A 15444-nucleotide genomic window follows, 5' to 3' on the forward strand; every position below is an offset into this window, starting at 1 on the left:
CCCTTTGGGAATTTTTTGTTTTAATGAACTACAAGTTTATTAATGTGTAATAGAACTTTCATTAGTGTCACATTTGCATATCTGACTTGGAAACACAGGAAATGTCAGCTTTAAATGATGTTGAAGGCATCTATTAATATATTCAGCATAGAGTTGAAAATGTCATTCTCTTCCTGAAATACAATAAGCTTTTCTAACAATGATTTTAAAAAATGATGCTTGGTCAATATTCATTCCCCGAGATTGTTCTGAGACAGAGTGTAGCCTTCCACCAGCTTTTGCAAAGTAATATTTAAAGTTATTAATAACCTAAGCTGCATTTCTAGGTATGAAACTAAGGGTCAATGGAAACTTGTCCTGATTTAGTAATAATTTTTAAATTGAAATGAGCATTTTAAATCAATTCTACTTTATTTTCTCTTTATATATCCTAGATGATGAATTGTAATATTCCAAGTAAATCTAAGTGTTACTTAAAATATGGAACACTTTTATTGTCTGAAATTCTGACTTACATAAACACTAAAGATGGTTTAATGTCATAGTTTTCCATTCTTTGGCTAAACCTTGCCATATCTATTGGCAAAAATCTGCTTAGACAGAGCCCATAATTCTCTATTCAGAAGGCAAAGGGCTTTGGCTTAGGGACTTAGTGGAAAATTTCAAAAGGCAAAAAGAATCTGTTGTTCCTCGGAATTGCCTTTCCTCAGGAGATGCTTAGTGACCCAGATGGTTCCCAGTTGCCCGTTTCTGCTCCTCTTCATTCATTCTTGAAGTTCCAAGTTTACCCTCTGGTTTGTCTTCCTTTCAGTCTAAAAAAACTTCCTTTAGCATTTCTTTTTGAATAGGCCTGCTGGTGACAAATTCTTTTAGTTTTTCTTCATCTAAGACTATCTTTATTCTGCTGTCATTTCTGAAGCAGTTTCACTGGATATGGCATTCTGGGTTGACTGTTCTTTTTCCTTCATCACTTTAAAATTGTTGTTGTACTTTCTTCTTGCTTCTGTGGTTTCTGATGAGGAATGCACAATCATTTAAATACTAGTTCTTCCGATGTGCCATGTGGTGTTTTTCTCTGGCTGCTTTCAATTTGTTTTTTGTCTTTGATTTTCAGCAGTTTGATTATGATTTGTATGGGCCTGATTTTCTTTTTTGGGGGTTTGTTAAGCTTCCTAATTATGTAGATGTATGTCTTTCACCAAATTCAGGAAGTTTTCAGCCATTATATCTTCAAATATTTTTTGTGCCCTAATCTCTTTTAGGGACTCCAGTGACACAAATGTTAGACCTTTCGATATTGCCTCACAAGTCCCTAAAGCTTTGTATTTTTTTTAATCTATTTTCTGTTGGTTCTTCTGACTGGATAATTCTTATTGGTCTATCTTCAAGTTCATTGACTTTCCTTTCTCCATTCTGCTAGTGTTTTTTATTTCAAATCTTACAGTTTTCAATTCTAAATTTTCAATTAGTTTTTGGTAGTGTCTGTTTCTTTGCTGAGGACTTCTACCTTCTTTTCATTTCAAGAGTGTTTACTTTTACCATGGAGCATGGTCATAAAGGCTATTATAAAGACTTTGGTACTCCCAACATTGGGGTTATTCTCAGTGTTAGCACCTGTTGTCTTCCCGTGCGAACTGCTCGTATGTTACTGGTTCTATTGGGTTCTTTTTATATTTTTTTATATTGCATTCTGAATGTTTTCAATATTATGTTGAGAGACTGGGTTCTGTTAAAATCCTCTGGAGAATGTTCAAATTTTTTTTTTTTTCAGCAGGCAGTCAACCTAGTTAGGTTCCACAAGGTGGACCAGACTACAGGTTCTGTGGGTGGTAGTTCCAATGTCAATGTAGTTTTCAGAGCCTGTGTTATGTTATACAGGTCTGTCCCACACTTGCACCGTTTGGGGCTTACTCTGGGACTTGTATAGTTGTTTCTGTCGTGTTCAATACTTGAAGCCTTTGCTGTGCTCCTGTGGGTCTGTCCCACACACATGCAGCTTGAGGGTGAGCCTAGGACTTAGGTCAGTTCAACACAGAGTTAGGGATCTTTTCCAGTATTTTCCCCACACTCTCTGGTTCCCAGCAGCCCCTCTCCCTGGGCCTCTGGCTAGAAAGACAAAGTTCTCATGGCTATAGCAGCCTGTGCCATTCTACATGGCTGGGGCCACCCTCAATAAAAAATAGTGGTGATTCCATTTCCCAGTTCCCCTGACCAGAAAGAAGGGTTTTTTCTCTTGAGGTCTTAAGTGCCTGTGCCACCACTGTGCAGTGCAGCTCTAAGTAAAACCATCTTTTGGAGGCACTGCTGGGAGAGGAGAGGAAAAGGGAGGCTTAAAAACAGGATTTCCCCACTCTTTAGCTCACAGAGGTTCCTTTCTGGTGCTCTGGTTTTAAAGACAGAGTTTTTGCCACCACACTGCGTAGTTCTGCCTTGGGGCCATCCTCAGGTCAGAGCCAGAACATAAAAGATGAGGGAAAACAGGAAACTCACTCCCATTTTGGGTCGCACTTCAGGTTTGGCCCACTCCCCAAGGCCCTGCCATACTTCACTTCACAGAGCCCACTTCAGAATTTAGGGACATAGCTGTAGTAAGTGGGGAGAGAAGCTATGGCAGGCTATGCCGTCTTGGCCAGCAAGACGGGTTTTTTTCCCCAGATTTTATCAACAGGGAGACATGGCACATTTGCATTTTAGAAAGTCCCTCTGGCAGCCATGTATGCAGTAAGACAGGAGGAGGGGAGGGTAGTTTGGAGGGTGTTACTGATGTAGGACAGGACAAATTCCCCCAAGTGGCCCACACCAAGAGAAAAGGGTTCTTGACTGATGAACATAAGAAAGAATTCAAGCACACATTAGAGTTAGAGTTAAAAAGAAACTATTAGAAGGACAGAGAAAAGATCAAGACAGAAAAAAAGACAAGAAGCCCCAAGTATTCAGAGAATTCAGCTTATACATCATTCTTAGTTTTTATGAATTACAGTGTAAAGACTTTGCTTACCCATTTTCCTTTGATGGTGTTGGGGCACAGAGTGAAAGGTAAGACGATGTAGTGTGAAAAGGCCATTTGGTAGTTCCCCGTGTTTTTAGCCATAGGGAATGAATGATGGTGTTTATTTTGTGTAGGGTGTGACCTAGAGACTCTGCTTTCCCTTCAGGGAATAGGTATATGGTTTGCTAGCAATCACAGCTGAAATCTTCATTTGTTCTGCAGATTTCCTTGTGAATCAGCATAGTGCAGTCTCTGAATATAGTGTAATTTAACATTTAGTTCTCTTGCCTCCTCCCTGCGTTATTATAGCCATCCAGGACAGTGACCACAGGGATCTAAGGGCAGTGCAGTAGGAGCAGTGAGAAACGGATGGATCAAAAAAAAAAAAAAGGAAATGGACAGAACCTGGTAACACTTTAGATGTAGAAGAGAGGAGAGAGTCAAGGATGACTCCAAGTTCCTGGCCACGGTAACTATCACCACTGAAATAGGGAAAACAGGAAGGTCATTTAGGGAAGGAGGAGAATGAGCGTAGTTTAAGTTAAATTTAATATTGTATCTTGTGTATTAAAGATTCCTGAGACCATACTAAGTAAATATGACAACTTTCTGGTCACAAGCCTTCCTGAGAGGAAATGGTAAGGAACCACTCCTGACAGAGAATATGCTAGAGGATATTTGAAACGGCAGTTGAGCCCCCATGATCTTTCTGCTCTCATCAGGTCACACAAGATGAGATGGAGGTTTAATTCAGTTTGTCATCAGGACAGAAATGGCCTCTGACTTCTCTCTCTGGGTAAAATTCAGCTAAGAAAACAGCCATGGGCAGCTGCCTGGATCCTCCCCAGTTTTCACTATCAGGGGCCTGAATTCCACTCTATCCCTAAACCCTGGCCACATGGCTAGGAATCCTGAATTACTCCTGTTTGAGATGAAGACAATCAGCAGAGGCCAACTGTGTTTATGGTGATATCATTGGCAACACTGCCAGCACAAGTCCTCTGAACAGAAGGCAAAGCAGCATTGCATGTGGAGGGATGGTGGGGAGTTGAGTATTCCCATAGACTGCAGAGGTCCCCAGCATTTTTGCCACCGAGGACGGTACTGCTATGAGAATCTAATGCCTGATGAGCTGAGGTGGTGATGCAGCTAGTGCTAGGGAGCAGCTGCAAACATAGATGAAGCTTTGCTCTTTGTGCCGCCCCAGCCCCCTGCTCACTTCCTGCTGTATGGCCCAGTTCCTATCAGGCCACACCTTACCCACAGGTGGCGGGGGAGGGTTGGAGACTCCAGCAGTAGAGGCATCTACTTCAAATAAGTGGTGTGTGCTCTTCAAATTGCCTAATCTTAATGATAGCACACAAAATAACTGGAATGTATATAATACATTTCTCTTTTCCAAAGTGCTTGCTCAAGCTTTATTTTATTTGGGCGTCATAATATTCCTATGAGCTACTTTAACGTAGTGAGTAAAGGACTGAACCCTGGTATTAAGCCTGGCTCTGGTACTTTCTAACCGCATGAGCCTCGGGCAACTTAAGTAACCTCACTTTCCTCATCAGTAAAACCAGGGTAATAACAGTATCTATTTCATGGGGTTGTTGTGAGTAGTAACTGAATAGTAAAAACAGTTAACTAGTGCCCGGCACAGAGAAAGAGCTCAAGATTTAAACATTATTATTAGTTTTAGGCAGGTATTATCATCCCCCTGCTGTGGTGAGTAAACAGACACAAAAGGTCAAGTGACTTACCTGATGGTGAGTTTTCTGTGGAGTTGGGTCTCCTGACACCTGGTCCAGTGTCCGTCCTGGATCAGCAAAGAGGCGGGACAGGGCCCAACAGGCTTGCTGCATGCCCAGGGCGGGTGGGAGGGAGAAAGAACTCTGATAAAGAGCATCTCACACAAGGCAACAGTTTATCCCATATCAGAAGTTAAGCGGATAAATGTCAATGATTTTGCAAATTAAGGAGCTCCTGAGAGACTAGTATGTTGTTTTAAAAGATTTTTCTATTTATTGCAAAATCTGTTACACAATAGAGACGAGTATGTTATTAACAAAACAAAACCCACCCTGAACACCTCCTCTCTCTCCAGTGAATTCTGCAGGTCAAAGCAGGGAGGGTATTTTTGTTTTTTGTTTTTTAAAGAGATCTGGCTGGCAAAGAAATGGCTATTTAGTACAGCCAACTTTCCTCTGTTGCCTTCACTTACTCAAATCCCTTTAAACTGAATTTTAAAATCCAAATTTCCATATTTTAAGGGCTTAGTAAAATAAAAAAGTTCAAGTATCATCCAAATATGCAACATTTGGGCCAGAAGTGACTGAATTGACTGCTTAGTATACTTGTATTAGCATATATGGCCGAACTGTGATATATCACATTACATCCCAGCAAGTAACTTTCAGAAGTCAAAATGCCACAAAATATGCATTGGTCCTTCCCACAGACACCTCCCTGTATCACTCCTAGGCATTTTCATCTCATTCTGTTCTTCCTTATACCATGAATCCTGAAGTATACATCAGCTCCTCTGTCAACAGGCTTATGGCCCTGCCCAGCATGGATGTTCCTGCCCAGCATGGATGTTTTTGAAAACCAAAACAGGGTCTGAGGGGAAGGACTGAGTAGATTATACTGAGCCCCTTCAGCTGTATCAACTTCTTTGGCCCATCCTCAGCCACTGAACTGTGCTTGCTTGGTGGCTGCTCTTTCAGCACTGCTGACCTGTCACCATCAAAGCCAGGATCAAGACATTACGAGGACACTATAATCATACTTAGACTGAAGGAGCCTGAGAAGGTTGGGGAGCTGAGTTCAGCAGAAACTCAGAGGAAGAGTTCTCCACTCACCCCGACATGTGAGGACAGACTTATTCTTACTGGTGTCTGCTCAATCGCAAATTATTATCATACCATCCCTTAAAATACCAGCGACTGAGAGCCATGAGAATTTTTTTAAATGACATCAATTATTAATAAAAGTGCTTTGAGTTCCTTCCAGAAATGACACACAGTATTAGTTTCAAAAGAAGTCATATTTATAGGAATAAGGAAAACACAAGGCTGTTACCTGTCACCTCCTTTTCTTTCTATTAGTTTTTAAAAAGCCTTTGTAGAAACTATACTTCTCAAGATGTGAGATCGAAACGGATCCCCAAAACACTTAAATAAGCAGAAGATCTTTTCCTGAGGTTGGCTTGAAAGGAATGTTGCTGCTCAGTTAATTTTGGTAAAACCTGGTATTCTATAGGAAAGTATCATCGGGTGACATTTAGAGTGGCAAGCCTAGGAAACACAAGCTGAGAGGTTAAAAACTCCTGGCTTGACCCCACGTACATGTTGGTCTCTCTTATCTGAAAAACAGGAATGCGGACATTTGACTTGTCTCAACCCTGACCAGCAAGAATTGTGGGGAAATGTGACAGCAGGCAGTGCTTGTTTTTCACACTGCTTTCCATTCAGTGTCCTTGGTGTTCCCTCATAAGAACTGATATCACAAAGCAAGATCACCACACCCTGCTGGGAGTTTTGCTGGAGGTACCTAGCAGGTTACCTTGCAAGCAAATACCATAGCTGTTAGCCAGAATTGTTTTTTGGAAAACAATGAGTTTTCTAGGAGAGTATAAGGAAAATTAAACAACACTAAGCAATATTCTCTCCCACCTGCATTTTTCTGGGCTCAGACTCTTCATTTGAGGAGTAATATAAACTGTATGATTTTTTTTCCACTACTAAAATTGTCTTTTGCATTGATTTTGTCTTAACTAAACAGCTTGAGGAAAGCCAAAAATTATAACCCATGATGAGATGGTGCAGCAGATGGGAATTTTTTAGTCACCCTTCAGCCTCTGGAATTAGGCAAGTTCAGAAGACAACATGATGTTACCACTAAAGCCAGAACTTGGACATTAAGAACCTTACCCAGACTGCAATAATCTCTGGGGGTCCACTTCCACAATGGGCATAACATGGAGAAAGAAATATTTCCCTTTGTCATTGTGACTATTGCATTCTCTGGTGCTGATGTTGAAGAAATAGTACAAAAACTCATCAGTATCCTTCAGTTCTGTTAGTCAAAAGTGTTTCTATTTTTTTCCTTTCCTTTAAAATTAAGATTGACTCTAACATAGAAATTGTGACACTTTATACCAAGTTTCCATCTGAAGCCACACAGCTTGGTTTTCTTTATACACACATACACATATATTTGGAAACTTTTTAGTGGTAAAGAAATAGGTTTAAACCCAAAAAAGAGTATGTCATTTTTCCATCTGGCTACCTTAGGCTAAGAGAAAAATAAGATTGATTTCAGAAGCCATGGATTTTAATTTCTCTTGCAGCAAAGAAGTAGTAGACACTTCATACAAATGAAGTCAAATTTGAAACCATTAAGATCTTCATTTCTTCAGTTAAATATATTAGATATTTGTGTTTTTTATATGTATAGAAGTTAATTAAGGTGGCAAATTATGTAGTTCTGGTAACTAGAGACAGTGGGGAGCAGTAGAAGGAATGAGGGGCTGAATTCCCTTTAAAGGTCTCATGCGAATATTTATAATGATTATATAAGAATGGCCCTTAAACTCAGGCTGACTTGAGTTCAAGGCAGCCCCACTGAATGTTACACGTGTCTTAGACTTCACCTCACTAAGTCTTAGTTTCCTTGCCTGTTGTATGTGGCTAAAATAGTATCTACTACAAGATTATTGGGAAGATTAAATGATAATCCACGTAGAGTTTCTCACACAGTGTCTGGCACGTAGTAATTGCTCTACAGATGGTATCTATGATTAATATTCAACTCAGTTCAGTGATCTTCAGCAAGTCCTTTAATTCCTTTAACTTTTGGCTTCACTATCTGTAAAGCAAGAATATTTACCTGCCTATGAGAATGTGTCTTAAGACTTCTGAAAGTAAATAGTTAACTCAGTTGGGCAGGCACAGCATGACACAATTAGAAAACTTTAAGCGGTGATGTGTAATCAAGTGTTGGCCTGTGATGATTGAATAGATTCAGAGAAAGGCAGCTATAGACATTCAGGGAAAGGAAAGACTATTATGGCCTAAAGTTGGAGGGCAGTCCATATACAGTAGGAGGCCTTCAGATGAGCCTTGAAGGAAAGACAGGATGTGGCTGGGAGAATTGAATCCTCCTCCCATTGGCCACTCTGACTGCCTAATCTTTGCTGTGTGTCTCCTTTGGTAACAGGCGGAACTGATTGGAAGCCTTACCCACAAGCTTGAGACCCTCCAGGAAGCAAAGGGGAGTCTGCAAATGGACATCAAGCTCAATAACGCCTTGGGAGAAGAGGTGGAGGCTTTGATCAGTGAGCTTTGCAAGCCAAATGAGTTTGACAAGTACAAGATGTTCATCGGGGACTTGGACAAGGTGGTGAACCTGCTGCTCTCGCTCTCGGGGCGCCTGGCCCGCGTGGAGAATGTCCTTAGTGGCCTTGGTGAAGATGCCAGTAATGAAGAAAAGGTAGGTGGCCTAGCAATTCAGTTCAACAGCTTTTCCCTCTGAGCCCATGTACACAGAGAAATATAATTAGATACAATCCCTTCTCTCGAGAAGATTACAATCTGGGGCAAGAAGAAAGTCCAATGTATTGATAACCAGGAAAGAGAAGGCAGCATCTTCCATGCCAAGATGTAATGCTGACACTGCAGATTCAGGGAACACTTAGGAAAGTAAAAACACGGGTACCAGCGTTCTTTCCTTCCTTTCTACCCCAGAAAAGATAAAAGCATGCTGGGGGGTGACCTTCAAAAAGGAGAGGGGGACAACAAAACCACTGGGGATGAGGAGAGGGCTCAGGAACAGTAGCTCAGGTACCAGGGAACCTGCAGTTCTCAAAGGCTGCAGACACTCGATGGGGATGCACCCAGGTGTCGCCACTGCACCCCGTACTGGAAGGAATTGGACAACAGTGGTGGTAACACTGGATAAAATTCAAGGACGTCCTCTGTGACAGGTGCTCTGGACTTAAACATTTTAGATGTGGTCTCACTGAATCCTCACAACAGGCCAGTAAGTGACAGGGCCAGACACAAGCAATCCTGCTGCACACCCCAAGCCTTCCTCACCTCACTGAACTTAATTCTATTGCCACAGAACATTCTTCGCCTACTCGCACATGCTTACTGGGTGTCTGCTGTGTGCCACTGACTGGTCTGGGTACTTGGGACATATCTGTGAACAAAAGAGACAGATCCCTGCTCTCGTGGAACTAACTTGTCAAGAGAAGTCAGACATAAACGTAGCTATAACATATATGCCAGTAGGGATAAGTGCTCCAGCCTTCAAGAGGCTCCTTTGTTTTCTGACTCCTTCTCCTGTCTACAGCTCTCTCTCTTTAAGTGCTATCAGAGATTTCCTAATTATTTCTTCTAATACATGACATTGAAAGGAAAGTTGTTTTTCAAATAATGTAAAAGGACTGTCACTGCGTACCCAGGAACTTTCTGCAGCTCTACTCCTAGCGAGTGCCCTCCTTATGTAAATGTGCAGAGCCTTAGCTTCCGCTTCTAGAAATTGTCTAATAGTACCTGCCTCAAAAGAGTTGTCCTTTCTTCTTTCCACTCGGCAAACAGCAGATGAGAACCTGTAATGTATCAAGTACTGTGTGTGCTAGGGATGAACACTGGCTAACACATGGGCCCCGCCCTCCAGGAACCCACCGTAGAGTGAGGAAAACCAGTATGGAAGTAGTGAACGTATCCAATATGCTGCAGCACAGCGACAAACTCAGAGCCGAGAAACATGTCTCAGGTGGTGGGGTGAAGCCAGGAAATGCTTCACACAAGTGGTATTTGATAGAGTCTAGGAGAATAATTGTAGGTAGGCTGAGTGGAAGGGCTTCACCATTTAAATCCTATCATGGACAAAGAAAGACCATGGCATGTTCAAAAACTGATTTGCATATTGCTGGTATGTCTAGAACACACTGATTGCTTAGTTTTTAAAAATAGCAAATTATAGGAAATATTAGAAAAGTATGTAGTCAGGTATCAGACAAGAAGTAAATGGCTCGATCAAAAGGGATATTCAAAACACCAAAACAAAACAAACAAACAAAAAAGAATTGATTAAAAAATGGGCAGAGGGCCAAAATAGACATTTCTCCAAAGAGGACATACAGATGGCCAACAGACACATGAAAATATGCTCAATATCACCAATCAACAGGGAAATGTAAATTAAAACCACAATGAACTACCACTTCATACCTGTCAAAATGGTTATCAACAAATCAACAGACAACAAGTGTTAGGAGGTAGAGGAAAAGGAACCCTCATGCCTTGTTAGTGGGATTGTAAATTGGTGCAGCCACTATGGAAAACAGTATGAAGGTTTCTCAAAAAATTAAAAATAGAACTACCATAGGACCTAGCAGTCCGACTTCTGGGTATTTATCTAAAGAAAACCAAAACATCGATTTGAAAAGATATGTGCATCCTTTTATTCATTGTGGCATTATTCACAATAGCCAAGATATGGAAGCAACCTAAGTGTCCTTCAACAGACATATGGATAAAGAGGTGGTACATATATACAATGGAATATTACTCGGCCATAGGGAAAAAAAAGAATGAAATCTTGCCATTTTCAACAACATGGATAGACCTAGAGGGTAGTGTGCTAAATGAAATAAATCAGAAAGACAAATACCTTATGATTTCACCTATATGTGGAATCTAGAAAACAACAAAGGAGAGGTCTTCAGTGAAGGTGTGGAAAAGATTAAGAGCGACCAAGAAGGAATGAGGCAGCCCCCCCTGTCCCCTACATGGTTAGCATCAGTGGGGAAGCCACTTCTACCTCTAGACCTAGAGGAGCAACAGGAAGAGGGCTTTTATCAGAACTACAGCTGTTGCTATCCTACAGCACTGCAGCCCTGGTGAGAGAATGCAGCCACCATCACCTGGCAAGGACAGAGTCAGGGATAAAAGCCCCCATTTCTTTCTCCTCCTACCCTCCAGTCTCCTGCCCATGACTCCCATTGGCCAAACCCAGAAGGCAAGGGAGCCCAGTTGATGCAGCTGCAGAGTTCAGTTTTCCTATGCACAGACCAGGGCTGAGAAAAATAAATCTGGAGTGGTAAACAGTATCCAGTGCAGAAAACAGTCACATAGACCCTCTATGTCATACTTTATAAAGACTTTGGATTTTAGCCTGTGGGCCAGGAAGAACCATAAACCAATTTCATGACAGTCAGCCTAGGGTGGGGTTAGAATGATGCTTACAGTTAGGAGACATTTCAATAGTCTAGCAAGAAGGCTTAGGCTGTTAATTTAGGCAGTTCTCTTGAGGATAGAGAATAGAGAATGAATTTGAATTAGCAGGGTGTATTAGAGGAGAGGATGGGTAGAACAACAGATAATTCCAAATTTCCTGTTTGGCCACTTGGGTAGATGCTGCAGGTATTTAAAATAGGAACAGTGGAGCAATTTTTAGTTAGGAGCAGAGGAGTTGTACCAGAATTGAATTCAACTGAATACTTATTGCAAGTATACACTCTTAAATACAAGTGCTTGCTCACCTGCAAAACTCTACATCAGGATTAGTTTTTGTAACGATTAGTGTTTAAGAAACTGAAAGTACCAATAGGAATGAAAAAAGAATAAGTGGTTCAATAAATACCAAATTCAAGATAATAGTTACCAATGAGGGGATGGAGGGGGAAAAGAGGGACTGGGAGAAGTATATAAAAAGCTTCAACTGAACATGTAATTTTTAAATTTTTAATCTGAAGCAAATATGAAAAATGTTCATGTTGAAATTCGGTACTGTGAATGATGGATACTCGAGTATTACACTGTTCTCTACATATTTCTGGTGTTTAAAATATTTCATAATTTTTTTAAAGATGAGGAAGAAGGTCTCACTTTTTAACACATCTCTACAGTATTTTGACCGTCGTCTTCATTCAAAATCAATTCTCAAGGGGTTTTTTTAGGTTTGGTTTCTTTTTAGGTTTTTCTATTAGGGGAAGGAAGCCTATGCAAATGAAGGTATTTGTAAGATAAACCTATAACTTTGCACTTTTTTCCCCCCAGACATTATTATGTGAGATCTGACAGCCAAGTTCAAGGGAAGTTAAGGCAAAGACACATGAGCCTTTCATAACTCTACATAAACTAATTTGTATTGAGGTATATAGTTGAATAATCTTATTCCAGATTAATTTGCATTTTAATATTTCTCAGTCTTTTGGCCTGAAAAATCTGAATGGTTAAATATAAAAGTTTTTAAAATTTTTAAATGACAATCATTATATGTCAGCATGTTAGATTAAGAAAAACCACATTAAAGATTTTCATAAAGTAAATTAGCCCTAAAGACAACATGCTACCTCACCATTGGGTTTGTAGAATAAACTCTTAGAATATGAAATCGCCATCATTGTTAAATAGAATTTCTATTATGTTAGATTCAGAAGTGTGAAGAGAGACCTGGAAAATAGAAACTAATTTCTTTAGAGAGGGTAAATGATGTTCCCATTGTTGACCGTGGATTAGAACAGAGGTTCTCAAACTTTAGCTGCAAAAGAATCACCTAGAAGGGTCGTTATGTTAAACCATAGATTTCTAGGCCCCACCTCCAGAGCTTTTGATTCAGTGGGTGGAATGGGGCCTGAAAATTTCCATTTCTAGCAAGTTCCCAGCTGCTGCCGCTGCTGGTCTGTACTTTGAGAACCACTGTAAATGTAAACACTTGATGACTGGCCTTTTTTTCCCCTTCAGTTTTTTTATGGTCATAAACTACACATAAAATTTGCCATCTTAACCATTTTAAAGGCTGCAGTCTAGTAATATTCAGTACATTCATATTGTGAATCCATTTCCAGAACTCTTTTCATCTTGCAAAACTGAACCTCTTTACTCATTAAACAATAACTCACCATTTCCACATCCCCTAGTCCCTGGCAACCACCATTCTGCTCTGTCTCCATGATTTTGACTACTCTGTGAACCTCATCAGTAAAATCATTGACTGTGCTTTTAAGTATAGAAGCCTAAAGTCAAGTCATGACCCCAGCCAATGTAAGGTAACCTCTCTCAAATGAAAGCTGCCACATGACTTTACGAGTTAGAAAAACATATATTCAACAGAAGGGTAATGAACTGATTCTCAAAAAAAAATGAAGTCTCCTTCAGAGTGCCAGTTGAAATAGAAGCTTGGATACTTTGCAATCCTGTCAAAGGTGTCTTTGCAGCCAGTTTGGCTCTTTCCTTCCGTCCCCTTGCCCTCTGCTCATTGCTTGTGTCGCCCTGACAGAGCTCTCTGAATGAGAAGAGGAAGGTCCTGGCAGGGCAGCACGAAGATGCCCGGGAGCTCAAGGAGAACCTGGACCGAAGGGAACGCGTGGTGTTGGACATTCTTGCCAATTACCTTTCGGAGGAGCAACTTCAGGATTACCAGCATTTTGTGAAAATGAAGTCAACACTCCTCATTGAGCAGCGAAAGCTGGACGACAAGATCAAACTGGGCCAGGAGCAAGTCAAGTGTCTGCTGGAGAGTCTGCCCTCGGACTTCATTCCCAAGGCAGGGGCCCTGGCTCTGCCCCCAGACCTCACAAGTGAAATGGCTCCTGTCGGGGGATGTACTTTCAGTGGTACTTTTCCAACGTTAACCTCTCCACTTTAACCTCTTCTAAAATACCCAACCAAAAGATCACCCTTTCTTTCAACACTATTTAATCTGAAAAAAATGTTTCAGTAAAAAAACACTGTTTAAACTATCTGGGTTTGGGGGGGATTTTCTGGATAAAAGGAAAATACCTATTTTTTTCCTTCTCACCCTTCACGATTGATTTTCTGAGAGCTTGAATGCTGCTGGGAACTTACCCCTTTCTATTATTACTTTGTAGTAAGAAGACAATTAATGAAACTGTGAGAACTGATTGGAGGGTGTTTGATTTAGTTTTTAACAGGCTGAAGCAACAGATCAGTGTGTGTCACCCTCAGGAATATATCCACAGTGGCCTTCCTTGCTTGTGGGCAGTGAATCCTGATGACAGGTACAAGTACTCATTAATGAAGGGTCGGCAACATAAAGCCTTAAAAAGACGCACACAGAAGAAAATTGTAAAACCTTGAACATTGTTATTTATATTTTAAAATGAAAAAGATCATTACGTTTGTGTGCTAACCACTTATTTGATTCTATTTTGTGGTGGACGTAGACAATTATGTTTGAGCTTTGTATTTTGTGAAAACCTTAATGAAATGAAGATTTCCAAAGATAGTCGCATTGAGCATGGAGACTTGTTTTTTCTTAAACTCTTGGCTTGTCTGCTTTATTTTTAGGAACACGAGAAACCCTCCACACTTGTATTACACTGAGTAAGGGGGCATCCCAGTTTCTACTGCTGACAGTCCTCACACTCTGCCTCTGCAACCAGCAGGAACATATACACTTCCCGCAAAGAAGGCTTTAGGCAACAGGGCTCTGGCATCATTTCCTAAGGCTTCAGGTCATTATCACTGTGGTGGGGAGATGCAGCTAAATTTTACTAACAAAAATGGCAATTCCCAACCTGTATGACAAGAGAAGGTCAGAAACCAAGACAATTCAAAACTGAATTAATGCTGTCCTTCTATGTGGGATTTGGGCTAAATACAGCCTATTTAGTGAGATAGATTGTTAGGCTGTCTTAAAGATGCTTTTTTAAGTTTGTTTGTTTGTTTTTTTAATGTCAAATTTATCAACCACCATTAAAAATTCCCTCAACATCTGAAGACTGATTTTGCGCTATCATGCTTCAGTAGTTACTTCTTACGGGGTACTCGAGAGCCCAAGCTGTAAGTCTATTAAAACAGACTGAAACGATGGGAGGAGGTTAGGGCCAGAGGCCAGGCTATGGTGACAGCTACTGGAGATGGCAACGGTCTAATACTTTGAGCAGCCTAGGCTGTGAATTTATGTTGTTTTCACATATACTTGTTCCGTGGCTGATGGCCACCACTGCTGATATGGGCTCAAAGTACTATAGCAACCAGTCCTAGAGAACTGGAGAGTAAAATTTGTATGAGGGAACCAAATGCCTCTTTTTCCTTAGTACATTTTAATTACTGAAGGAAGTTTATCTTCTGATTAAGAACTTAAAAACTGTAATTTTGGTCCCCAGTATAGATGTCTTTTGAGGAACTTAGAACCCATAGGCCACCCAGACGCTTCTTATAAGCAATCAACCAAAGCCTTTGCTTTGCTCTTTGGTTATATACTCACTACCTGACTCCACTGATAGAGTAAGATAGCACATTGGTTTCCCAGGAATGTTTTCAAAAGCTACTTGCACATCTGGGGGTCCCATTTCCCAGGGTATTAGTGGAACCAGTGACAGCATTCAACAGCCGCATTGCATGGTCCTTTTGAAGTAGAGAGTTCATCTGACATTTCATCAGACTTAGGCCAACACAGGAGCCTGAAATCAACTCCACTTGGTA

The 15444-nt window shown here is 40.8% G+C and overlaps 1 protein-coding gene across 7 annotated transcripts in view; it reads left to right on the forward strand.

Annotated features, from left to right (window-relative positions):
• Positions 1-14736, forward strand: part of SHROOM3 (shroom family member 3) — a 281729-nt gene extending 266993 nt beyond the window's left edge. For all 7 annotated transcript variants that reach the window (XM_039845506.1, XM_039845507.1, XM_039845509.1 and 4 more), the window contains 2 exons: positions 8201-8473; positions 13274-14736. In XM_039845506.1, the coding sequence (XP_039701440.1) occupies positions 8201-8473; positions 13274-13642 (642 nt within the window). In that variant the 3' untranslated portion in view covers positions 13643-14736. The remainder of the gene's footprint in view (positions 1-8200; positions 8474-13273) is intronic.
• The last annotated feature ends 708 nt before the right edge of the window (positions 14737-15444 follow it).

Source organism: Pteropus medius, unplaced genomic scaffold (assembly GCF_902729225.1).
Source record: "Pteropus medius unplaced genomic scaffold, Ma_sr-lr_union100, whole genome shotgun sequence".
Classification (NCBI taxonomy): domain Eukaryota; kingdom Metazoa; phylum Chordata; class Mammalia; order Chiroptera; family Pteropodidae; genus Pteropus; species Pteropus medius.